The 26,550-nt window shown below is 44.1% G+C and overlaps 1 protein-coding gene across 2 annotated transcripts in view; it reads right to left on the bottom strand.

The window, feature by feature from the left end:
- LNPEP (leucyl and cystinyl aminopeptidase) overlaps window positions 1-26,550 on the bottom strand; it is a 204,165-nt gene that overhangs the window by 24,420 nt on the left and 153,195 nt on the right. For both annotated transcript variants that reach the window (XM_077462351.1, XM_077462350.1), the window contains exons 13-15: window positions 25,606-25,762; window positions 25,017-25,192; window positions 14,506-14,667 (exon numbers count right to left, since the gene is read on the bottom strand). In XM_077462351.1, the coding sequence (XP_077318477.1) occupies window positions 14,506-14,667; window positions 25,017-25,192; window positions 25,606-25,762 (495 nt within the window). The remainder of the gene's footprint in view (window positions 1-14,505; window positions 14,668-25,016; window positions 25,193-25,605; window positions 25,763-26,550) is intronic.

A 26,550-nucleotide genomic window follows, 5' to 3' on the forward strand; every position in this document is an offset into this window, starting at 1 on the left:
TTCACATTATGCAAAAACGTTGGGCTAATTTTACTATTTTGTTTTTTTTTAAAGCACAAAACGAGTTCGAAAAATTGCTGCGCAAATACAGTGCAAGATAAAAAGTTGCAACGACCAGCATTGTATTCTCTAGGGTCTTTGTTAAAAAAAACATATATAATGTTTTGGGGTCCTAAGTCATTTTCCAGCAAATAAATGATGATTTTTACATGTAGGAGAGAAATGTCAGAATTGGCCTGGGTGCTTCAGAACACCTGATGGTGCTCCCTGCATGTTGGGCCTCTGTATGTGACCATGCTGTGTATAAGTCTCACACATGTGATATCGCCATACTCGGGAGTAATAGCAGAATGTGTTTTGGGGTGTAATTTGTGGTATGCATATGCTGCGTGCGAGAAATAAACTGATAATATGACAATTTTGTGAAAAAAAAAAAAAAAGAAAATCTTGATTTTGCAAAGAATTGTGGGAAAAAAATGACGTAAAAAAGCTCACCATGCCTCTTAGGCCACGTACACACGGGCGGACTGTCCGTCCAACTAAGTCCATCAGACAATCCGACAGACAGTCCGTCCTACTTTTGAATGAACGGACTTGACCACACACGATGAACAGACAGTCCGCTGAAAGCTTGCGCGATGACGTGTACAGCACGTACGATGGGACTAGAAATACGACGTCCAATACACTGCAATGCAACCTTCGGCCGTGTAAATCCTTTCTGAGCATGCGCCATACTTAGTCCGTCCAACTTGCCTACTCACGAGCGGACTGTCCGCTGAAACCCAAGTTGGACGGACAATATTACGGAAATTCCGAAAGACTTAGTCCGCCAGACTGTCCGCTGAAAAAGTCAGCTGAAGCCCACACACGAGCGGACTGTCCGCTGAAACACGTTTCAGCGGACCAAGTCCATCAGACAGTCCGCCCGTGTGTACGCGGCCTTACTCAATACCTTGGAATGTCTTCATTCCAAAAAAGGGTCATTTGGGGGGTATTTGTACTTTTCTGGCATGTTAGGGTCTCAAGAAATGATAGGCCATCAGTATTTCAGGTGTGATCAATTTTCAGATATTGGCACCATAGTTTGTGGACTCTAACTTTCACAAACACCAAATATCCACCAATTTGTACTTATTTTTACCAAAAATATGTAGTAGTAGTAGTATAAAAAGAAAAATTACTAATCTGCTAAATTTTATAACAGAAACAAAGAAAAATTTTTTTTTTTTTTTTTTTTTTTTTACAGAATTGTCTGTCTTTTTTCTTTTATAGCACAAAAAATAAAAAAAAACAGCGGTGATTAAATATCAATAAAAGAAAGCTCTATTTGTGTGAAAAAAGGGCAAAAATTTAATATGGGTACAGTGTTGCATGACTGAGTAATTGTCATTCAAAATGTGAGCACCGAAAGCTGAAAATTGGTCTGGTTATTAAGGGTGATAAGTGTCCAGTGTTCAAGTGGTTAATCTTTGGTTATAGCGCAGCATTTGCCTTAGGGCTTTAAGAAATTTTAATCTGGAACTACTGACAACACTGGTGTGCCCTTCCCTATAGCGTTAGTCACACTCCTCTTTTTTCAAGACACTTATCCACCACAAAGAGAGTACTTGGGTGTAGTATTAAAACACCTCTGAAAGGAGACCCTTTAATAGGGCTCCCAAGCCCCTATTTAACAATCCTGCCAAGCACCTTTAGTCTGCCAAGCAACACCTGGTGACTCACGTGACCCGGTAAGGAAATAATGAACCGCTGCAAGGGTATGTTTAGAGCCTGCTCTGTGTCCCACAGCTGCCTTCTGGAAGCACCGCATGCTTAGCATATACAGCTTAAATAAGCTGGGTGCGCTCCGGAACGTTCTGTGTGTAGTCCCAGTGAACGGGCGTGGTGTATTCACGCATGACACGAATCCTCGTGCGCCCAGATAAGGTTACTGCGCATGGGCAGCAAAGCCGCGTTCCCATAGCGGCCAAACAACTGCTAAGTTCAGCTGCACCTGCGAATGCACGTGCGCCATGGCTGCCAAACAACTGCTGAACAAAGCGGCACTCTTGTGAATGTGCGCCATGGTGAACCAAGGCGAGATGGCGTACAGTTGTGCGTCATCATACAGGAAAGAAGCAGCCAGACAAGCAAAAAAGGTACACCTTGCAAACACCCACAGCTAGCCCAAAACTCCTCCGTATAGTTACTGCACATAGGTGTCCAGCCTCTAGCTAACTTGACTGATTGTTACTGGAACACCCCACAATAATAGTAAATGGGTTTCACTTACCCGTCCAGATGCAGGGCAGCTTAGAAACTAAGAGCTCAAACTTCACCCATCAAGGCTGTTATCGGTCACTGGAGGACCTTCAAGGACTGGGTACCCTTTTCATGGACGTGTACTGCACCCTGCAGGAATGCCTTAGCTCTGTGGTGTCCAGGATTCCACTTCACAGGGACCAGAGCCCGGAGGCCGCATTACAGGCAAAACCTTGCAGGATATCGAGTCTTCTTTGTGAGGCTCGGTACCATTTATCTAAGCATATAAAGCATGTGTCAAATAGATCCGATCGGTCAATCCCTTGATTCATTTAAGAACCGTGAGCCTAGAGGAGACCTGGAGCTCAGAGAGCTCAAACAACCTTGCAGACCTTGGTAAAAAAAAAAAAAAAAAAAAAAAAAACTGAACTGCTTCCTGTGTGGGAAGGGTCATATAAGGGATCACTTCCTGTCTGAAGAACTTTGGTCTACCAGTGTCCATTCACCTGGAGATCGAGTATAACCCAGTGGGTAATGAATATTAGCCTGACTGTGTCCCATAAAGAATGAAAAAGAAAAGGAGGCGCAAAAAGTAATGGAAAACCAAGACGCCAGCTGAAATCCATCAGTAATTAGAAGGCAATCCTGCTCCATGTCAATGCAAATTAATATTAGCTGGTTCAGTCTCAAGTGATGGCCTATATCAAGGTATTTCATTCCAAAGGTGTCACACAAGAAACAGCTTATGATAGGTAAAGGCAAAGAGCTCTCTCAAGAGCTTGGAATTAGCCAGCATAAATGGTTAAAATAAATAAATAAATAAAAAGTACTGCACTCAACCGCCATGGCCTGTATGCATGTTCAGCATGCAAGACTCTATTGCTGAAGCTCATTTAAAGTTTTCTGCACAACATTTAGACAAGCCTGTGAAACAAAGGGAGAACATAGTCTGATCAGACAAGACCAAAATTTAACTACCTGGATGCCATAATACACATCATGCTTGGAGGTCAAAATGGTACTGCACATCACCCAAAAAACACCATACCAAGAGTAAAGTTTGGAGGTGGGAACATCTTGGTGTGGGCAGGGCTGTTTTTCAGCATACGGTACTGGCAATCTTCTTATCATTGAAGGAAGGATGAATAGAAAAACGTACAAAGACATTCTTGATAAAAATCTGCTGCCATCCACCAGGATGATGAAGATGAAACGAGGGTGGACATTTCAGCAAGACAATTATCCCAAACACAAAGCCAAGGAAACTCTCAATTGGTTTCAAAGAAAGAAAATAAAGCTGCAAGAATGGCCCAGCCAATCACCTGACTTGAATCCAATAGAAAATCTAATGGAAAGAACTAAAGATCAGAGTTCATAGAAGAGGCTCAAAGATTTTAAGACCATTTGTGTGGAAGAATGGGCCAAAATCACACCTGAGCAATGCATGCGACTAGTTTTCTCCATACAGTCTTAAAGCAGTCATTACCAACAAAGGATTTTGTACGAAGCATTAAATACATTTCACTTAGCGCGTTCAATACTTTGTCCCTGTGTCATTCCATTTTATTACATATATAACTTAATTTCTGAACTTATTTGTTTTGGTTTCTTTGTATGGATCGCATGGATTGTTACCGACGTGGTGAAAACGTAATGTTAATAGCACCTTTAAAAATATATTTAGCTAGAAAAATGGTGACTTATTCAATACTTATTTTACGTGCTGTAGTTAGAAAGTTGAGTGGAAATAAAGAGACTCGAAGTGACCAGTTTTAATATACCAAGCTTGCAGCTTTCTTTTTAAGTTCCTATCTTGTGGAAGTGATTCAACATGCAGAAACTGGGAAATGTGACCAATAATTCTCCAGCTATTGGGGAGTTTGAGGTACTAGCATCCCCCACCATATAAACAAATGGTCTGCCACAAAACTGTAAGCAAGATATCCAAGTCTTTGCATGCTTTCCCAAGACTCCTAAGCTTTATAGATTCTACCATATTTCATAGCAGGACAATTTCAAATCACTGCAGTGAACACACACATTGTTTCTATATGATAAAACAATGCTGCATATGAAGAACTGCTGCATTTAATGACATTTCCTGGTAGATAAAGACGACTTGATGAAACATGACATCAATAATTTCCCACAAATTGCAGCACATCTGGAGTTCATTTGATTTACCAGGGGAAATATTTACACTTCTTGTAATGTCAGTTTGCTGATACATTCACTGGCAGAGCTGAAAGACTAACGTTCTACATAAAATCAATTTAAAACCAAATGGACATATTAAATGTAAAGGGAAATCACATATTTCTGTCACCGATAAATCATAATTATCTAGGTTGTGAAAATAAAAATATTCAACAAATATAGTAAAATAACTTACTGAATTTCCGGTAAGTTTTACCCATAAAAGTGTAGTATAGCTGAGGAATAAGCTAGGAGGCAATTTAGTAAAAATGCCCAAAATAAAAATTTCACTACTGCATAACAATTCTAGAACCATTCCTAAAAATCATCAAAACTTAAAAAAATAAATAAATAAATACTATTCGCATATAAAAGTCAGCTGCAAGCTTAGCAACATTCAAAAATATTTAAAGCCCAATTAACCACTTTGCTGGTAGGACATCATATGACGTCATGGACTTTGATTGGAGACATCTGAATGATGCCTGCAGCTACAGGCATAATCCAGATATTGTTTTTTTCAGCCGGTGATTTCCTCACACATGAAAGCCACAGCAGTTTAGACGTCCAACCGCCTCTCTCTGGTGCTGCACTGGGCTCGCCTGTGCGATCTGGAAGCCAGAGCATGAATCCACCGGTGGGGGCGGTTTACCATAGAGCTGGCTGTGAACCAGATGGACCCTGGCCATCTCAATGACTTTTGGAGGCCAGAAGAAGTGTCATTTTTTTATTTTTGCTGGAAAGCATGACAATGGATTTTTTTTCTTTTTCTCTCAGGCTTTCCAGCACAGAGGAGAGATGTGGAGACTTCTAGACCCCAGATCTGTTCATTAAGGAGGACCTGTCATGCTCTATTCCTATTACAAGAGATGTTTTGCAGACCTTGTAATAGGAATAAAAGTGATGAAAAAAAAAAAATTTAAAAAGGCAAAGTGTAAAAAAAAAAAAAAAAAAAAAAAACAATAAAAAAGGTAAAGCGTCCCCATCCCCTCTCGTGCTCACATGCAAAAGTGAATGTATATGTAGGTAGCACCCGCATATGTAAATGGTGTTCAAACCACACGTGAGGTATCACCAGGAATGTTAGAGCGAGAGCAATAATTCTAGTACAACACCTGCTCTGTAACTCTAAACGGGTATGTTGTAAAGAATTTCAAGTGTCGCCTATGGAGATTTTGAAGTACCTAGTGTACGCAATTTTAAAGGGTGACATGGTAGGTATCTATTTACTCTGCGCAACATCCTTGTTCACATTATACACAAAAAAAAGGGGGTAATTTTTCTTTTTCACTTACGAAACAGTTTTTTTATTTGAAAAATCCCAGTGCAAATACTGTGCGACATAAAAAAATTTGAACGCCTGTCAATCCTGTCTTCAGAGCCCACTAACAGGCCAGGTTTTCAAGAGAACTGAAATACATCACAGGTGATGTCAATTGCTGGTCAGTGATTGCAGTACTCTAGTCTGCATCTCCCCAAGGTAATGCATAGCCTGGCTTGTTAGTGGGCCCTGAGGACAGGGTTGATGACCACTGCCCTAAGGTCTCTGCTAATTTCATTCATTATATAATAATTAAAAAAATATATATATTTTTTATACATATATATATATCATAACAGACCCAATGGGAGCAAGTAGGAGACATTCATTGTTGGGGTTTACAAAAAAAGTGTGAAGTCTCTGGTCAAATGCTACATCAAGGTGCATAAAAAAAAAATTAAAATGTTTATGTTTCGCTTTACTAGATCATTTTTTTATGACCTCCACCCCAGCTGAAACAAGAGTTGCTGATTGGACAGCTGTAGGTCTGATCCAGCAAGGGACTTGTACCTTGGAAGATATCTGTGCAGCTTTATGCACAGATGTCTATACCAGTCGTGCCTGAAAATCGGAAAAAGTAGTGCAGGAACAACTTTTTCAAATCGATGCAGCACTGCAAAGTCAGTGTCACACCAATTTGAACAGTTCCATTACCGACAATAGGGTGCGACTTGTCATGCGATTTGACTAGTTATATTGCATGGCAAGCTCCGGTGTGAATGGAACTAAAGCGACTGTAAAGGAAATATTTCTTTTTTCTCACATAAAAAAAAAAAAACATCTTTATACTTAGCTGCTCTGTGCAACGGAATTGCACAGAGTGGCCCTGAAACTTCTTGGGTCCTCTGATGGCGTTCCTGGCTCCTCCTGTCTGTCCAGTGCCCCTATGGGAAGCCACTTCCCATAGGGGCATTTGTACATGCTTGCTCCCGAGCCCAGTTGCTGTGTCCATTGACACAGACAGTGGGACTTGGCTCTGCCCCCCCATCACTGAAGTCGATTGAAAGGAGCGAGAGCTGCTGCTCTCATGCACATCTCTGAAATGGATCAGGCTCAGTTAAGAATGAAGGGGGGGGGGGATCCTGCAGCAGAGAAGTTATATAGAATGCATTAAGGTACACAAACCTTGAAGCTTTAGAACCACTTTAAAGGCATATTTAAGTATAGGGTTTATTTTTTGTGATACGTTTAAATTTCTGTGGTATGGATACATCTTTAAAACAAAAAGGGGGAAAGAACATTTTATTATAATGTGAATATGTGAAATAAGGCACTACTACTATTTGTGCAAAAATTAATTCAATACTGTGCAAAACAAAACATTCCCTGGTGTGGGATATCAAACCTATTCTGCAGAAACTAGAAGGGTAAACTATGCAATCAATATCTTAGGCATTCTTCATAATATATGGCTTGTAAAATTAAACACCAAAAAAATAGGATTTTTTGTACTCACCGTAAAATCCTTTTGTCTGTAATTCACTGATCGACACAGCTCCTCTCTATAACTAAATGGGTTGTATAGCCTGCCATTAGGAGAACTAGGCAAAATTGTTACACAATACACAGAACTTTTAATCCCGCCCCAGGGGGGAGGACCCTGTGCTATCAACCCTCCTCCCTGTTTCCAGCAGCTGCAGTACGTCAACAAGCAGTATAACATAGAAAAAAAAGGAAGGGTGGGTGCTGTGTTGGTCGGTGAATTACAGAGAAAAGGATTTTACGGTGAGTACAAAAAAATAAAAAAAATATCATATTTTCTCTTATATTCACCGACTGACACAGCTCCTCTCTGTAACTAAATGGGATGTCCCCAAGCAGTGCCAAATGAGGGGTGGGAAAAAACAGCATAAAAACTTCATCCACCATGGCAAGTGAAACTAGTGAAACTAAACCCACAAAAAAACAGCAGTGTGTGGAAAAACACCCCCATATAACCGGGTATCCTCAACAGGAGTGATCCCAAAGACCGCAACATTGCGGAAGTAATGCAACAGTGCATTAAACAAAACAGTACTGCGTTTTTATCGAAAAACCAGGAAAAAACTCAATTGCAACTACACGGCCGCCTGCAAAACTTAGTGGCCAAAACAGGCATCAGCTGATGCACTGACGTCTACCTTTCAGAACTTGGTAAACGTATGGACAGACGACCAGGTCGCCGCCTTACACACCTGAGCGACAGACGCTTGGTGTCGGAAGGCCCAAGACGTTCTGATTGCTCTTGTAGAGTGGGCCGTGACTGGAAAGGGGGGCACCTGCCCCTTCAAGGCGTAGGCTTGGACTACAATCTGTCTGATCCACCTGGAAATGGTGGCCGACGAGACCGCCATGCCCGTCTTAGGACCAGCCACTAAAACAAACAGCGAGTCTGACTTCCGAAAGGGAGCTGTGGCAGACAAGTGCACCTTCAGAGCCCTAACCACATCAAGTGAAGGGCCACCTCCTTGGGGTGTTTTGGCTTAGGACACAACGATTGTAATACAATGTCCACATTGATATGAAAAGCCGAAACCACCTTTGGTAGAAAGGACAGTTGCGGACGCAACACCACCTTATCCCTGTGGATGACCAGATAAGGCAACTTGCAGGACAAGGCTGCCAATTCTGAAACCCTCCTGGCCGATGTGATGGCCACTAGAAAAACCACCTTCTGTGAAAGGGTCAACAGGGGAATCTCCCTGATATTCTCAAACGGCGGCTTCTGAAGCGCCGACAACACCATGTTCAAATCCCATGAGGGTAACGGAGGACGCACTGGAGGCACTAAATGTCGTACCCCCTGAACAAAGGTACTCACTAATGAGTGAGACGCCAGGGGTTGCTGGAAAAAAAAAAAAAAAAAAAAAAAGACAGCCAAGGCTGAAATTTGCCCCTTAATGGTACTCAACGCCAATTTCTGGTCTACTCCTTGCTGAAGAAACAGCAGGATCCGGGATATAGAATAGAAGTGTGGATGCCACCCTTTCTCCTCACACATGGAGATGTAGGCCTTCCAGGTACGATGGTATATCTTCCGTGAAGAAGATTTCCGCGCCCTCAGCATAGTTGGAATCACCGAGTCAGACAGACCCTGGTTCCTCAGCACCTGCCTCTCAATAGCCATGGCGTTAAAGCCAGCGGTGGTAAAGCAGGGTGAAAGATTGGACCTTGAGATAGGAGGTCCTCTCGCAGCGGCAGTCGCCAGGGAGCGTCTGCCACCAGACGCACCAGGTCTGTGTACCAGGGCCGCTGAGGCCATTCTGGGGCAACCGGGATTACTGGAATCCCCTCGGTTTCCACTCTGCAAAGCAGACGTGGCAATAGTTTCAGTGGAGGAAAGGCGTAGATCAGCTGGTACTGATCCCACAGAGCCACCAGTGTGTCTGACGCGTCTGCCCATGGATCTCTCATCCTGGACACGAATCTGGTCAACTTCAGATTGAGGCGGGAGGCCAATAGATCCACATCTGGTGTGCTCCACTTCAGGCACAGCAGCCTGAATATCTCCAGATGTAATGCCCACTCTTCTGGGTCTAACATCTGTCGACTCAGATAGTCTGCCTGACAATTTACCACCCCTGGGATGTAAATGGCCGACAGGGCCGGAACGTGTCGCTCTCCCCACCGAAGTATGTAAGCGACCTCCCAAGCAGCGGCCGAAGCTTCTTGTTCCCCCTTGGTGATTTATGTACGCCACAGCTGTGGCGTTGTCCGACTGTATCCTTGTCGGACGCCCCTGAAGACACATCGACCATGTGTGGAGACACAGCCTGATCGCTCTCAATTCGAGCAGATTGATCGGCAACTTGGATTCTTCCGTCGGCCAGAGGCCCTGAGCTGACTGAATCCCCATCACTCCACCCCAGCCGGATAGACTGGCGTCCGTAGTGATCACCGTCCATTTCAGAGGAAGGAACGATTTTCCGGACTGAATCACTGGGGACCTCAACCACCAGATCAGGGAGTCCCTGACTGGCTGGCTCACCTGGATCTGCCGATCCAGGGACAACGGAGATTTGTCCCATTTTGTCAAGATCTCCTTCTGCAGGACTCTGGTGTGGAACTGGGTATAAGGTACTGCCTCAAAAGGAGGCTACCATGAGCCCCAGCACCCGCATGCAAAAGCGGAGCGATAACCACTTGCAGTTCATCAGCAGTTTGACCGCAGATCTGAGAGTCAGCAATTTGTCTGAGGGGACAAAAACCCTCGCTTTCCTGGAGTCCAACAGTAACCCCAGGTACTCCAGGCGCTGAGTTGGTACAACCACCGACTTCTTTAGGTTCAACAGCCACCCAAATTCTTGCAGGGTCTGCATGGTGATCGCCACATCCTCCTCTAATTCTGAGGTGGAAGATGCTCTCAGGAGATCATCTAGGTAACCCAAGATCGCGATCCCACGCTGCCTCAGCAAACGCCAATACTGGAGCCAGTACTTTGGTAAAGACTCAGGGGGCTGATGCCAGGCCAAAAGGAAGAGCCACAAACTGGTAGTGGGCTTCCCCTACTGCCAAACGCAGACATTTTTGATGCCGAAGGCAAATGGGTATGTACAGGTAAGCATCCTGGATGTCCAAGGACGCCAGGAAGTCCCCTTGATGGAGTGCAGCGACAACTGAGCGAACTGATTCCATTCTGAACCTCTGCACCTTTACAAAGTGATTGAGGGCTTTTAAGTCCAAGATTGGAACCAGTACAATCACCCCCTGATGCAGCAAGTCCCTTACCGCCCCCAACAGGGCCTCCCGGCGAACCGGGGATACGGGTATGCTGGAGGGAAAGAATCTGTTTGGTGGCCAAGAGAGAAACTATCTTGTAGCCTGTGGAAATCAGGTCACAGACCCATTGGTCGGATAACCGGGAGGTCCACCGGGCTGCAAACTCCCGAAGACGATCCCCCCCACCAGATAAGTGGGTGGGGGGCAAACCTTCATGCGGTAGCACTTTTGGTCGCAGACTTGTTAGGCTTGTGGTACCAGGGATCCTTCTGACCTTCCGTGGGCGTCCTGTCAGGCTGGGGGCGTTTTGCTGAAGTACCGGGCGGACGAAAAAAAAACGCTTGTGAGCAGAAAAGGAGGGCCCTTGCCTGCGGCGAGGCTCCTTGGCCTTCCTGGCCTTTGGGAGTAGAGTACTCTTACCACCGCGGCATTCTTAATAATGTCATCCAATGAGGCTCCAAAGAGCCGCTCGCCAAGGAAGGGAAGAACAGTCAGGCCTTTCTTGGATGCCTGGTCAGCCGACCAGCATTTCAGCCAAATTAGGTGCCTCAGCACCACAGCTGACACTGAAGTCTTGGATAACAGAGGGAGAGTATCCAGGGCCACGTCACAAATGTACTTGAGGCCTTGCACTATTTGGTCTGCTAGCTCCACGCAGACAGGGGAGGCATTCTGCTCTCCCAATTCACTGTGCAAAAATTTTGCCCACTCAGTGTCTGCGATACCAGTGCGGATGCCAGTACAGGTCGCACGGCTGACCCCACAACCGTAAACAAGGAACGAACCACCGCCTCGGTCTTCCTGTCCATGGGATCCTTGAATGTAGGAGTCCCCTCAACCGGGATTGTGGTTACTTTATTTAACCTAGATACTGGGGGGTCCACGACCGTAGGAGCCAACCATTTTTTTAAAAAGCTATCCTCAAAGGGGTAGAGCACCACCAAGTTTTTGGGGACCAAAAAAGTCAGTTGCGGGCGACCCCATCCCATTCCCTGTAGATGAATTTGTCAAAATAAGAAGTCGGGAACACCTTAGGTGAACGAGCTGGCTTGCGGGACCCAAAAGGGACCGGTACATCAGCAGAGGGATCCGCTGGCTCCTGAATCTTCAGGGTATCACGCACAGCTGTGATAAGTGCTCTAACAAGCGCTTTGTGACGCCTGGACGGGGAATCATCCTCACGGTGCGAATGGTCCTGGTCAGCCACATATGATAGGTCAGAGCAGGGGTCACCAGACGCAGCAGGGCCCGAGTCTGCATCAGAGCTCTCCCCAGAGGACAGGGGGGGGGGCAGGGGCCTCTTACGTGCACCTTTCCTTCCACATGCCGCCTCTATCTTAGCAACATAGGAGACAAGGGTGTCCATGCGCACCGTGCTATTCATAGGAGACAAGGGTGTCCATGCGCACCGTGCTATTCGCAGATGAGCCGGTTGCTATAGCCTGGATTTCGGGGGAAGAAACACCAGTTTCTGAAGCCATGCTGATCCTAGCCTGTCTGCCACCTGCAAGGGGACTTAGGACAGTGAAGGTCCCACCCTCCTGCTGCCGCCGCATGGGGGTGTGGTACTTAGCGCTAGACTCACCACCCTGGGGCGTTCTGTGAATGCCACTAGCAGTGCCTGTAGTCCCTAGGTGGTTCTTAGTTGCAGAGAGGAGAAAACTGTCACCAGCAGATGCTTATAACAGCGGTGAAATGTTCTGCAGAGCTAGCTTCAACGTTCAGCAAGGAGCCATCCAGCATCCTGTACATACAGTGGACACAGGAAACAGCAAGTGAGAGCACATGTAATGCTGCCACAAAAGAACTGCGGTGAAAAGAGCGCTCAGGCTTCAAGAAAATGGCCGCCAATGTAACTAAATAGGAGATCCTAAAGAAGATGGCTGCTAAAGCTCACCAGGGGAATACAGGCTTTCCCACATCCAAGATGGCCGCCGGACAGCGCTGTGTGGTGACAGAACAAAACTAGAAATGTGCTGCCTGCCTACAGCCAGAACAACCTCTACACTTTTGGGACCCCCCACACCGGGACCAGGACCAACGCCAGCCGCACAGAGCCCCCACAGGTGAGAAACCAGTGAACACGAACACACACACACACACACAGCGCATGCAGCCACCCCCTCAGAGGGGGAAAGGAGGGGTGATAGGGACTTAGGAGAGAAGATAGGGAGGTGAGGTGGCCCCCAAATCAACCCCCCCAGGGAATGCCCAGCTGCTCACCCCACCGAAGCAGGGAGAGCCGTACTTGCCAGTCCTGAAGAGCTGGGAGACATTCCATCACAGACCCACTCCTGCGCAGTTACAGGGTCGCTGTTGGCCCGGTATACTGTGATCCAGACAGCAGTAGCCCGGTCATATGTATACCCCGGAGCATTGAAGCTCACCGATCACCTCTGGAGCTGAGGCATGTTGTGGCCTGCTGAGCCTTAGCTGCGGCCTGCTCACGCTCGATGGCTGGACTGGGGAGACTACAGGGATATCATTAACCAGCCTGTCACCCAGCCGGCAGTTGATAGAAGATCCCAGGATCTTTCATCTTGCACAAAAAAGCATCAAACCTGCAGCAAAACATGGACCGAGAGGGCCCGCAGGGTTCCTAGGTCATACTCCTTACTAGGCAAAATAAAAACTGCAGCTGCTGGGAGCAGTGGGGAGGGTTGATAGCACAGGGTCCGCCCCCCCCCCCCCCCCCGGGGCAGGATTAAAAGTTCTGTGTATTGTGTAACAGTTTTGCCAAGTTCTCCTAATGGCAGGCTATACAACTCATTTAGTTACAGACAGGAGCTGTGTCGGTCGGTGAATATAAGAGAAATATATTTTCAACAAAATAATTATATAACATTGTCCACATAAATTTAAAAAAATGTCCATTATAAGTCAGAAAGGACAAAAAAAACCCCAACAGAATACATAACCCAATTTTTTTGTAAAATATAAGAGTTGAAGTTATGCCAAGCAAATAGATACCAAACATGTTACCCTTTAAAATTGCACACACCCGCGCAATGGCAACAAACAACGTACATTTTTCTATCCATAGGCGACAATTTTAAAAGCCTTTACAGGCTATCACTTTAGATTTTCAGGGGAGGTCTGGTGCTAGCATTACTTCACATGATCTGACGTTCGCGGCGATAACTCACATGTGGGAAAATTGCTGTTTGCGTGCGTGCTGGACCAATGCATGCGTTTGCTTTGCGCGCAAGCATTCAAAACATTTTTTCTTATTATTAATGTTATTTTTACACTGTTGCTTAAATTTTTTTTATCACTTATTGCTGTCACAAGGAATGTGGGTCCTTGTGACAACAGGCACATGGCAGTTCCTCTTTTTGGAGAGATCTGGGGTATAAGACCCCAAATCCTTCTTTTGCACTTAAAAGCAATCACCAAGATATGCGTTTTTAAATGCTTTAAATCATCTCGGTATAACCACTGAAAGGCCAGCTACGTTGCTGGATGGGAAGTGGTTAATCAATTAATCAATTTGTCCCATTCATCATGCCAATAGTCATTATGGCCCTGTTGGTCTGGTGAGTGTACCCCTAAACCAACCACACCTGATGGAGCACTTTGTGTTTTGAGAGCTGAGAAGTTCTTCACAGTCACATATAAAGCATGGCAAGCTTATTTTGGAAAATCACTTTGACTGCACTTTTTTGGATTTAGTCTAGACTGTCTAATGTGCACAGATAAAGAGCATAGGCTTGAGGGGCTGTTTTCCTGTAGCCAATGCTACCAATGCTGTAGTACATTCCCATTAATAAATAAACCAGGAATTTATTTATACATCAGAAAATTATTTATAAATCACTTACCTTAATGATAGGACACCATTCCTTCCACTGACACCAATGATTGCTCACTACGCCTCCCTCTGACACCAACAATGGGGTACTATTCCTTCCACTGACACCAACAATGGGGTACTTTTCCTCCCACTGAAACCAATGATGGGTAGTGACCCATTCCTCTCACTTATATTAATGATAGGACACTATTACTTCCACTGACACCAATGATTTGGCACAATATTGACATACCAGATTAACTTCCCGCCATGGTCAGTATTTGCAAGAGCTTCCAGCATTTTCATCTTTTCCGCCTCAGATAAGGACATGCTGTACATTCTCAGGAGATACTCCCATCCTTCTTCTGTGCGAGCCCCAACTTTAAATACAATGCCCATGATCGATGGTGGAAGACTGAGGAAAAACAAAACATGAGTTGCCTATGAGTAGCAATATGGCTGCATTTCATAAAAGCCAAAAATCCCACCAAAGAGGTTTATGAGATCCTCAATTTTAACAGTATTCCACGCCATCCTGTTGGCAGAGAAATACCAATAAAACAGATTCACTGCCAAACCAAACTGTGGGAAAAAATGGATTGTAAGCGTTGTATTCTGTGTTTCATGAACTAAGCTGTTTTCCACAGTTCAGTTATGTGGTAAGAGCGTCATATATTTGGTACTGCTTTCACCTTATTTTCAATCTTTGTCTTAGATGAGAACTGGTGTTTTCTTGTAGTCACTTTCTGTCTACATGCATGCACTCCAGCGATGATTGCATGGCATTTCTGACGGCAAGTTTCCTTATAGAAACAGTGGACCAAGCCTGTGCATTGTGTGTTAGCATGGAATCTTGTAGCACAGAAAAACATTGGGAAGACAAGGCTATAGCATTTTCACCCTTTAACAGGGAGTCCATCTTCATGACAGGATTACCAACTATTATTTTAATAAAAGCCAGGAATTTAAAAATACTGAAAAACGACAATTGAAATTACATTAATATGTTAAAGCTTATATGGGTTTTTAAGTAATGTGTTTACGTATAATGCAAAGAAGCATACAAGCAGATGAAGTGATCAAACCATAATAAATAAGGGGTACCACATCCCAATATTGTATATAGCAAAGAATGAGGGAGGAAAGAGGGGAAAAAGGGGCTGGAGGGTAACCAACCCCCGGGACTTTTAAACGGTACCCAAATAGAGATAATCGAAAATACCCACAGAGATAATACACTCTTTTTATTAAATGTTTAATAAGAATTAAAAAAGGTACAAATCATAACACCACAAAATGTTACCAATCTGACACATATGCTAATGCTGCAATTATCTACATGTTTCGCTCTCGTGAGCTTCTTCAGGAAAATGCAGCAAATGTTAAAAACGAAGAAAAGTTTAGTTCGTTTGTTTTTAACATTTGCTGCATTTTCCTGAAGAAGCTCACGAGAGCGAAACATGTAGATAATCGCAGCATTAGCATATGTGTCGGATTGGTAACATTCCGTGGTGTTATGATTTGTATCTTCCTTGTATACATTCCATGAGTTTATTCTCTTGAAGACTGTACATTTATTTATGGACTTCATTTTTAATTCTTATTGAACATTTAATAAAAAAAAAAAAAAAGAGTGTATTATCTCTGTGGGTATTATTTTCGATTATCTCTATTTGGGTACCATTTAAAAGTCCTGGGGGTTGTTTATCCTCCAGTCCCTTTTCCCTCTTTCCTCCCTCATTCTTTACTGTTTATGTATAAATGCAGACATTTATCCAAACAACCAATAAGTAAAATAATTAAATTGTTAAAAAAATAAATAAATATATATATTATATATATATATATATATATATATATATATATATATATATATATTGTGAAGGGTTAGCTCGGTAGCGGGTGTGTGCGACCCCCTGGATGGGTTCACAACACAAAGTCAGGCACAGCAGACAGCGGTGTAGGTTCAAAAAACAAAAGATCCGGTTTATTTCTGCTACATGCAGTGATACATAAACAGCTAAACAAAATAAAACAGGAAAATAAATCCTGGTCAGCTTGACCTCTAACTACACACGTAGACTCCCTGTCTAACAACTGGGTGCAGCCTTGTGCTGCCCCAGTCCCTGTCTCTATTGTAGGGGTTTGCCACACAGGCGTTAACTCACCGCACAGAACAGATCTCAGACTCCCCAGTCTATACACACAAAACTGGTTCCAGGATGGAGCATCTCCCTATGCATGCTGGGGTTTTTTGTAGAGGTCTTAATGAGCCCACTTACTACAGCTGGGCTCATTAACTCTTCCCCGCTAATTGTAAAAGTCTGCATACAGCCTGAATCTAGGACACACATATTTCCCATCCTGAATACAACCAGGTGATTTTACCTGCGTGCTGCCACATACCCCCCCCTCTTGTTTCAACCTTGGGGTTGTAACACAAGTAGCCAGACACGCATGTATCCGAGACAAAGCATCCACATTCCCCATTTTAACACCAGGGCGATGCTTAACTGTAAAGTTAAATTCCTGTAGGGCCAGGAACCACCTATTTACCCTTCTATTGGTCTCCTTGTTTTGAGCCATCCACTTTAAAGGAGCGTGATCAGTCACCAGGTCAAAGTGCCTACCTAGCAGATAGTACCGAAGGGAATCTAGAGCCCACTTCACTGCTAAACATTCCTTCTCAATCGTGGAGTAATTTACCTCATGGGACTTCAACTTCCTGCTGAGGTAAATGACTGGGTGCTCTTCCCCGTTCCAGACCTGGGATAACACTGCTCCTAACCCAACGTCTGACGCATCAGTTTGTACAACAAAGTCCTTAGAGAAGTCTGGTGAGTACAACACTGGCTGGCTACATAAGGCTGTTTTTAAGGACTGAAATGCTTCCTCAGCCTCTGGGGACCATTTAACCATAACCGACTCTTTCCCTTTTGTCAGGTTGGTGAGGGGCACAGCCTGAGAAGCAAAATGGGGAATGAATCGTCGATAATAGCCAGCGATTCCCAGAAAGGCTCGTACCTGTTTCTTGCTGTTGGGACGTGGCCAACTCTGTATGGCCTCGACTTTATTGACTTGGGGTTTTATCACCCCCCTCCCAATAGTGTACCCAAGATATTTGGCCTCCTCCTGTCCAATGGTACACTTCTTTGGATTGGCCATAAACCCAGCTTCCCGGATAGAGTCTAGGACTGCTTGTACTTTTGGCAAATGTGAGACCCAGTCTGTGCTATGGATAATCACATCATCCAGGTAAGCTGCAGCATATTTCTGATGGGGCCTCAGAATCTTATCCATTTTCCGCTGGAATGTTGCCGGTGCATTCTGTAACCCAAACGGCATTCTCTTATATTGGAATGCCCCATCTGGGGTTACAAACGCAGTTTTCTCCTTGGCCGTCTCGGCCAGGGGAATTTGCCAATACCCTTTGGTGAGATCAAGAGTTGTCATATATCGGGCTGTTCCCAGCCGGTCAATCAACTCATCTATACGTGGCATGGGGTAGGTGTCAAATTTTGTAACTTTATTTAATTGTCTAAAATCGTTACAAAACCGCCAGCTCCCATCAGGTTTGGGCACTAGTACAATAGGACTGGACCAGTCACTCTGGGACTCCTCTATCACACCCAATTCCAGCATCCTTTGAACCTCCCCACGTATTGCCTCCCGTCGGGCCTCTGGTATTCTATAAGGTTTTAGTTTTACCCTTTCTCCTGGCGGGGTGATAATGTCATGCTCTACGCCAGATGTTTGTCCCGGAAGCTCAGAGAAAATCTCTTTGTTACGAAGTACAAACTCTTTAACCTCCTGTTGTTGGGGTTTCGATAAGGTGTCTGCTATTCCAACCTCAGGAACTAAGCAATCAGGCTGTACTTGTGACAAAGTCTCTGCGACTAGGAATTCCCTATCCCTCCAGGCTTTCAGCAGATTGACGTGATAGATCTGCTCCGGCTTTCGCCTTCCTGGCTGTCTAACCCTGTAGTTCACCTCACTAATTTTTTCAATTACTTCATATGGACCTTGCCATTTGGCCAGAAATTTGCTTTCAACCGTAGGGACTAGCACCAAGACCCTATCCCCCGGGGAAAAAGTACGTGTCTTGGCCCCACGGTTGTACACTCTCTGCTGTGCTAACTGCGCTTGGGTCAAATGTTCCTTTACAATTGGCATTACCTGTGCAATTCTATCTTGCATCAGGGCGACGTGCTCAATCACACTCCTGTGAGGAGAACTCTCATTTTCCCAAGTTTCCTTGGCGATATCCAGCAGCTCTCTTGGGTGTCTCCCATAGAGCAACTCGAAGGGTGAGAAACCCGTAGAGGATTGGGGTACCTCCCTAATGGAAAACATCAGATAGGGTATTAGACAATCCCAATTCTTTCCATCTCTATCCACCACCTTCTTTAACATTTGTTTTAGGGTTTTGTTGAATCTTTCAACCAACCCATCTGTTTGGGGGTGATACACAGATGTACGCAATTGCTTCACTTTGTACAACTTGCATAATTCTTTCATAACCCGGGACATAAAGGGTGTACCTTGGTCCGCAAGCAGTTCCTTACAAATACCCACGCGGCTAAAAACAAGGGATAGCTCTTTGGCTATGGTTTTGGCCGAGGTATTTCGGAGAGGAATTGCTTCCGGATAACGGGTGGCATAGTCCAATATAACCAAAATGTACTGATGCCCCCTAGCAGACTTCATTATCGGACCTACCAAATCCATTGCGATCCTCTCAAAGGGGACCTCAATGATAGGAAGAGGTACCAGTGGGTTACGGAAATGTGGCATAGGTGCCGACTTCTGACACACAGGGCAGGAGGAACAATACTTTTCTATTTCCTTCAGGACCCCAGGCCAATAGAATCTCTGCAATACCCTCTCTCTGGTTTTCTCTGTCCCCAGATGACCTCCCAGAATGTGTCCATGAGCCAATTCTAACACCAACTCCCTGTAAGGTTTGGGCACCACAAGTTGCTCAATGGTTTCTTCTGCCCTTTGAGCCACTCGATACAGCAGGTCCCTTTCCATAGTGAAGGATAAGTGCAAGTCTTATCTGGGTTCACTAACTCGCCATCTATTTTCACCACATTTTCCCGTGCCTTTATTAGGGTGGGGTCTTTTAACTGTTCTGTGGCAAAATTTTCCCTGTGAACCTCAAGATCCGAAAACTCCACAGACGGCATGTTTTCAACTGAGGATGTTGGCTCCTCCCCAGTTTCTCGAGTTTCCCCCGCCAATACCGACAAGGGAAATTCAGTAGAGTCCTCACCACTCCCAGAGGAATTCTGGTCATCTTCCTGGTCTATAGGGGCACCAGTGGGGGGCTCAGGACAATCCCAGAGTTCCCAGAATTTTGGAAAATCCCTTCCCACAATAGCATCATGTGGTAAGTGAGACACTAACCCCACCTGATGAGAGAGGTTACCTTTGGGGGTCTCAAAAAACACTGAAGTTACAGGATACTCTCGGGTGTCCCCATGCACACAAATAACAGCCACCCTGTTCTTCCCAGAGACCTCTGTAGTAACTAATTCAGCTTTTATCAATGTTACCAGGCTACCTGAATCTAGCAACACATCAACATGTCTACCATTAATACACATTTTACATAAATGTCTCTCAGGTCCCCGAATGGCAGTGCATGCAACTGTCGCAAACAGCGACTGACGTCTCTCCCTTATAAAGTCACATTGCATAGGCTCATCCACAACTGGGCAATTGGCTGCAATATGTCCCTCTTGCCGGCAGCGGTAGCAAATAATTTTTTTCGCTGCCTCTTGCAGCATGGGCTTCCTGGGCTGCTCCCGCCAGACCTTAGGTAGAACTCCCACCCTCTCACTCTCTCCACCCTCACCCCTTGGAGTCATCTTACCCGCCACTGGGGATGATCTGGTCTTAGGGGGGAAAGTCCGTGAGTCCCTGGAAGAGGTGGTCAAGTTCTCTGTAGCCAAGTACCTCTCAACCAGATCCACAAGTTTATCTGCATTTTCTGGGTCTCCATGGCTTACCCATTTTTGGATGGCAGTAGGAAGAGCTCTCAGGAAACGATCCATAACCACACGTTCCACAATGTTTGGTGCGGTCAAAATCTCTGGCTGCAGCCACTTCCTGCTCAGGTGAATGAGATCATACATTTGAGACCTGGGAGGTTTTCCAACCTGAAAAGTCCAGTTATGCACACGCTGAGCCCGGACTGCCAGGGTGACACCCAGCCGTACCAATATTTCTGCTTTTAGCACCACATAGTCTTTTGCTTGGTCAGGCTCTAGGTCATAATAAGCTTTCTGCGATTCCCCAGTTAACAGAGGGGCCACCAGTCCAGCCCATTGCTCCTTAGGCCACTTTTCCCTTTCAGCAGTCCTTTCAAATGTGGTCAAAAACACCTCCGGATCATCCTCTCCAGTCATTTTTGTCAGTAAACGGCTCACACCAAAGGATGCGGTATTATTGTACCCACTTGCTTCATTGGTCTGCGGACGTTTCTGTATCAATGTCTCTATTTGCTGTTGAAAATTCTGCTCTTGCTTCTGCAACAGGTCTATGAAGCGGGCTTCAGATCGCTGCTGGGCTTGTTGCTGAGCTTCCAAACTCTGCTGCAAAGTTGCATTTGTCTGCTGCTGATTTGCATTTGCCTGCTGCTGGGCTTCCAAACTCTGCTGCAAAGTTGCATTTGTCTGCTGCTGATTTGCATTTGCCTGCTGCTGGGCTTGTTGTTGAGCTGCAAGGCTCTTTTGTAAAGCTGCATTTGTTTGCTGCCGATTTGCATTTGCTTGCTGCTGGTTTGCATTTGCTAGAGCCAGCTGTCTCAGTATCTCCTCCATTGCTGGCCTTTAAAAAAAATTGAAAAAAAAACTTGCCAAAATTCTCCACCAACTGTGAGGGGTTAGCTCGGTAGCGGGTGTGTGTGACCCCCTGGATGGGTTCACAACACAAAGTCAGGCACAGCAGACAGCGGTGTAGGTTCAAAAAACAAAAGATCCGGTTTATTTCTGCTACATGCAGTGATACATAAACAGCCAAACAAAATAAAACAGGAAAATAAATCCTGGTCAGCTTGACCTCTAACTACACACGTAGACTCCCTGTCTAACAACTGGGTGCAGCCTTGTGCTGCCCCAGTCCCTGTCTCTATTGTAGGGGTTTGCCACACAGGCGTTAACTCACCGCACAGAACAGATCTCAGACTCCCCAGTCTATACACACAAAACTGGTTCCAGGATGGAGCATCTCCCTATGCATGCTGGGGTTTTTTGTAGAGGTCTTAATGAGCCCACTTACTACAGCTGGGCTCATTAACTCTTCCCCTCTAATTGTAAAAGTCTGCATACAGCCTGAATCTAGGACACACATATTTCCCATCCTGAATACAACCAGGTGATTTTACCTGCGTGCTGCAAATATATATATATATATATATATATATATATATATATATATATATATATATATATATATATATATATATATATATATTACAGGAGGTAAGGTGCACTAAATGATCATTGAAGTGCAAGCAATCTAGTCCTTCCCATGGACAGATATGTAGAAACAACGATGCGGATTGCTGCACAAAATTATTTTATTTCCAAAAAGGATTACATCAGATAGAAATATCAAAAAGTACCAGGTACAACCGAGATTGAAAACTCAGTAATGAATACCTGTTTCTACTCATTAAAATTTTTAATATACATTTTTTTTAAATATATACATACATACATACATACACACACACACACACATATACATTATATTCGCCACTTGGTGACCACTTGCAGAGGGATTAATCAGTCAGTCTCTCTTCCCAAACCAGGGATGAGATACGGAGCTCTAGTGGTAAAGGGAGCGCACTTTACACATATTTAACCCCTTGCCAGCCAGTGTGATTAGTACAGTGACAGTATATAGTATCGTCACTAATATTGTCCTTGGTGATGTCAGTAACAATTAGTCCGTTCCCTCCAGCTGAGGAAGAGGAAGGTCCTTCATAATGCACTCTGTGACCCTGGACTCTCCCCTCCGCTTTGACAGCAGCACCCCTTGGTCGTCAGTTCCTTTTGTCTAGCTACAAGGGCTACCCGCTCACAAAGCCCCCCCCCCCCCAGTTTGTGTTAATTGTTTTAATTCATTTTATGGGTTATTTTTTAACTGCATCATTCACATTTCCCATGAGTGGTTGAGCGGTGATAAAATAATAAAGTCCCTCCAATGTCAGTTAGCGTCAGATTTTCTGCCACACTATCACAGTCTCATTAGAAGTCGCTGATCACCGTCATTAGTAGTAAAAAAAAAAATATATGAAAATGCCCATACCATAGTTTGTAGGTGCTATAACTTTGAATTAAACCAATCAATATACGCTTTTTTTTTTTATCATAAACATTTCAGCATTTTTTCTTTTATATGGCAAAAAATAAAAAGCCCAGTAATGATAAAAAAAAGAAGGCTTTGTGTGAAAAAAAATTATATACATTTTGTTTGGTTACAGCGTTTCATGAGCGATCAATTACCAGTTAAAGTAATGCAGTGCCAATATCAAAATAAATGGTCTGGTCATGAAGGGGGTACGATTTTGCAAAGCTCAAGTGGATATATATCCTTGCCAGTAAACCCTTAAACTACTTTGACCTACAGTCTAAGCCTAGATTAAGGCTTACCTGTAGGTCCAAGAAATATCTCCTAAACCTATATGGTTTAGGAGATATTTACCCAAAGACAGCCACCGTAGACAGCGGCGCGCAGGTGCACTGGGCAGGCAGCAGATCGCGCCGATATGCCGCGAGTGTCGGCTCCCGTGCGCATGCGCGGGAGTGAGGTCATCGCGGCTCTGGCGAATCACAGCGCTGGAGCAGCGAGACACGGAAGTCGCTCTGGGATACATGGCAGCGGCCAAGAGGAAGACGGAGGACAGTTTTGGGGGCTTTGTTCTCAGGTAAGTTATTCATAATGAGCTAGTATGCTATGCATACTAGCTCATTATGCCTTTGCCTTACAGGGTGTGTTTTTTATTTTATTTATATTTTGCCTTTACTTCCTCTTTAAGACTATTTCAGTCCGATTGTCCTCTGGCTTGGTGTTGGGAATTTCCCATAGCCCGTGTAATCCCACGTACACACGGTCGGAGATTTTGGCAACCAAATCCGTCGGATTTTGCCCGAAACTGTTGCATACACACGGTCGGGCCAAGTTGGTGAAAAATCCGATCTTTCAGAACGCGATGACGGAATTTCGTTACGATGGGACTACATTCAGGCTAGTAGCCAATAGCTTTGATGTAGGAATTTGATCTGAGCATGCGTGGCACTTAGTCCGATGAAAATGCTCTACACATGATCGGATTAGGTCCGTCCGGCCCAGTTGGTCGGGAAATATTTCCAACATGTTGGAAAATTGGGTCGGACGGAGATTCGGACAGAATCAGTCCGATGCATACCACACACAGTCGGATTATCTGACGACACGGTCCGATAAGACTCATTCCGACAGATTTCTCCTTTGATTCAATAGCCATATACGCAAAATGAGGCTTGAACTATCTAGGGTTACCTTTTGCAGAAATACTTGTATGAGAAAAAAGTCTCTAAATAAAAGTACGGAATCTTATTTTAGGTAAATGATTCCAACTACAGTGAAGATTTTTTTAAAGCAGTTTGTAAAGTTTAAGATGCTTTAAAGTGGATGTAAACCCGAATTTTTTTTTTTTTTTTTGTCATAATGTAGAGTATACGATTTCCTATCATTTGAGCCCAGTCTTGCCACAAAGTTAATCCAGCTGTGAGAAATCCTCTTTTATTGTTCAGTGAGATAAATCTTGACAGAGAAAAAAACTTTGTCAAATCCTCCCCCTTGCTGTGAGTGACAGGTGATTTACATATCTCGTGCACTAGCCTAAGAGATATGCATTATTTTTTTTTTATTCCCTCCCACTCCTTTCTTCTGCTGCTCTGCAAGGATTGGCTGTTCCACACCTCAGCATTATGACTTGGCATGCTGAAGTCATGTGGGGACTTTTCTGTATTTTGACTGGATGTTATTGATCATAGCAGAAGCTCAGTGTAAGAAATACACAGGAGAAAATGCATGTTGATAAGGGGAGAGTACAGGTGGGTGGGGAGTCTACTGACATCACGACTCCACCCACTGAGCCCTGGAAAACGGACCCACCCACAGAATCTGCAGTTTTTTCGGGTCTCATAGCATACAGAGGGGAGACATTTGACAGATAATTATACATGCAGAGGCATGTATATCCTTCTAGATAACCAATATTGCAGTAGTTTAGAAAGGATGAGAGTGGCTTTACATCCACTTTAAAGTTTAGGCATTTTAGTTGTAATGTATGCAGCTTTTAACTGCAGGATGAAGCTCAGCCACCAGTAGAAATGAATGTGTAATGTAATGAGGTGTACAATAAAGTTCACATGTTTTATTCATTGGTACAATGCTGCAACCAGTTTCACAGCACTTTACAGCGGATGTAGTCTTTAATACATAATGAATATGTCCTTACCTGCACACTTTTACTGGGTTTATAAAAAGAACTAGTGAGAGGTTGTCCTGGAAAGTCTATGTTGACTGCAGGAACCAATCAGATGCGTCTTTTTTTACAGTGGATTTGAGGAGAGCAAAAACAAAAACCTAACTAGCTACTATGCAACTCAGATAGTCTGAGACAACGCTTCATTTGATAAATAAGGTGTAATCCATTCTTCCTTTGCTTTCTAGCATTCATATGGGTATATAGAAATCAAGCCTTACCGTGTTCCATTCATCCAGTGGTTAAACAGCTCAGTGGCATTTCCTATACAGTTTTTCTGTTCAAGGGAGCAAGATAATTTCAAAAGTAATGATCTCAACTCTTGCTCAGACAAAGATCCTTCATCACTCCATGTCTGTTTGTCTATAAGTTTATCTAGTAGGTCCACAAGACGTTTCTGAAATCAAGTAAAAACAAAAAAAAAATATATATATTTTTCTACTTCGCCAAATCTGATTTTAATGACATAGCTGGGTGACAAGTCTTAAAACTGCTGGAGAGAGAGGTCGCTACGTGTTGGTTTGGTGTATGACATTTTATACCCATGCTTTTAGCTGTCAATAGAAGATTCATAGAATGATGGCAAAGAGAGCAATCGGTCTACTGAGTGCTCTACAGTATTATGCCGGATGCAGAAAGACTGATGAATATAAAAAGGAAGAAGCTACCTACAAACAGTTAAATGCCTTCCCATAATAACTTTCCACAAGAAAAGCAATATCTCTTTCATTTATCTGCTATGAACCAGTCTCTCTTTATTTTATACATCTTATGTATACAGCAGAATAAAACAGAAGAAAATAGGTATACCTTCAATCGATAAGCCATATTCGTGTAACCCAGTTTAGCTAGAAGATCATGGATATGCAAAACCTGGACAGTTGCCTGTTTGATTGGAGCAATATCTTTTTCATCCACAAGGTAATGAATGAGATCCATCGCCTTTATCAGGTTAACCTTACCTATCCTGTAAAGAAAGAACAAAAACAGCGTAAAAAAAAAAAAAGCACAAAATACATATGTGTTTGGCACATAAAACCTAGATTGTTAAATTAGGCCCTTTTATAGAAACAGACTGCAATTCCGCGTACAAGCGATCGGACTTTCCGGCGGACCAGAGTCCGTCGGACAACTCGATCGTGTGTGGACTCAGCTGACTTTTTCTTCCCAAAAGTCCGGCGGACCTAAAAATAAGACTGGCTTCAAATTTGTCCACCGTACTCTGCTTTTAGCGGACAATCCATTCGTCTGTGTGCAAGTCTGACGGACTAAAACCGATGCTAGGGCAGCTATTGGCTATGAACTTCCTTATTCTACATCATCACGTTCGAATCCATTTGGAATGATCGCGTGTGGCCGAGTCTGTTCGATTGAAAGTCCGCCGGACCTCAGCTGCAAAGTCCGTCGGATTGTCCGCCGGACCAAGTCCGTCAAAAAGTTTGGTCGTGCGTAAGCGGCATTAGCCTAACTGGGCAATGTTTAACTGCAAAACAACAAAAACTTCAAACCTATCTGTGGCAAAAAAATATTCATTTTAATAGTTCACAGCAGAAAAACTGAAGTTATTCAAATAATTCTCTCAGCAGCTCAGTAACCCCTGCTCTCCCTTACCACAGCTTGCTTAATGTTCACATTAGAGAAGTCTTGAAGGCTCTGGAGTAGCATGAGCTGAGCTGCTCAGAAAATCACCTGAATGACAAGCTTGCTTCTTCTGTAAGCTTTGAGGAGGATTTACTCCACAGTGACAACAGCTGT

The sequence above is a fragment of the Lithobates pipiens genome, unplaced genomic scaffold (assembly GCF_037356315.1).
Source record: "Lithobates pipiens isolate NorthernLeopardFrog02 unplaced genomic scaffold, aLitPip1_a1.2 Scaffold_3, whole genome shotgun sequence".
NCBI classification, from domain to species: Eukaryota; Metazoa; Chordata; class Amphibia; order Anura; family Ranidae; genus Lithobates; species Lithobates pipiens.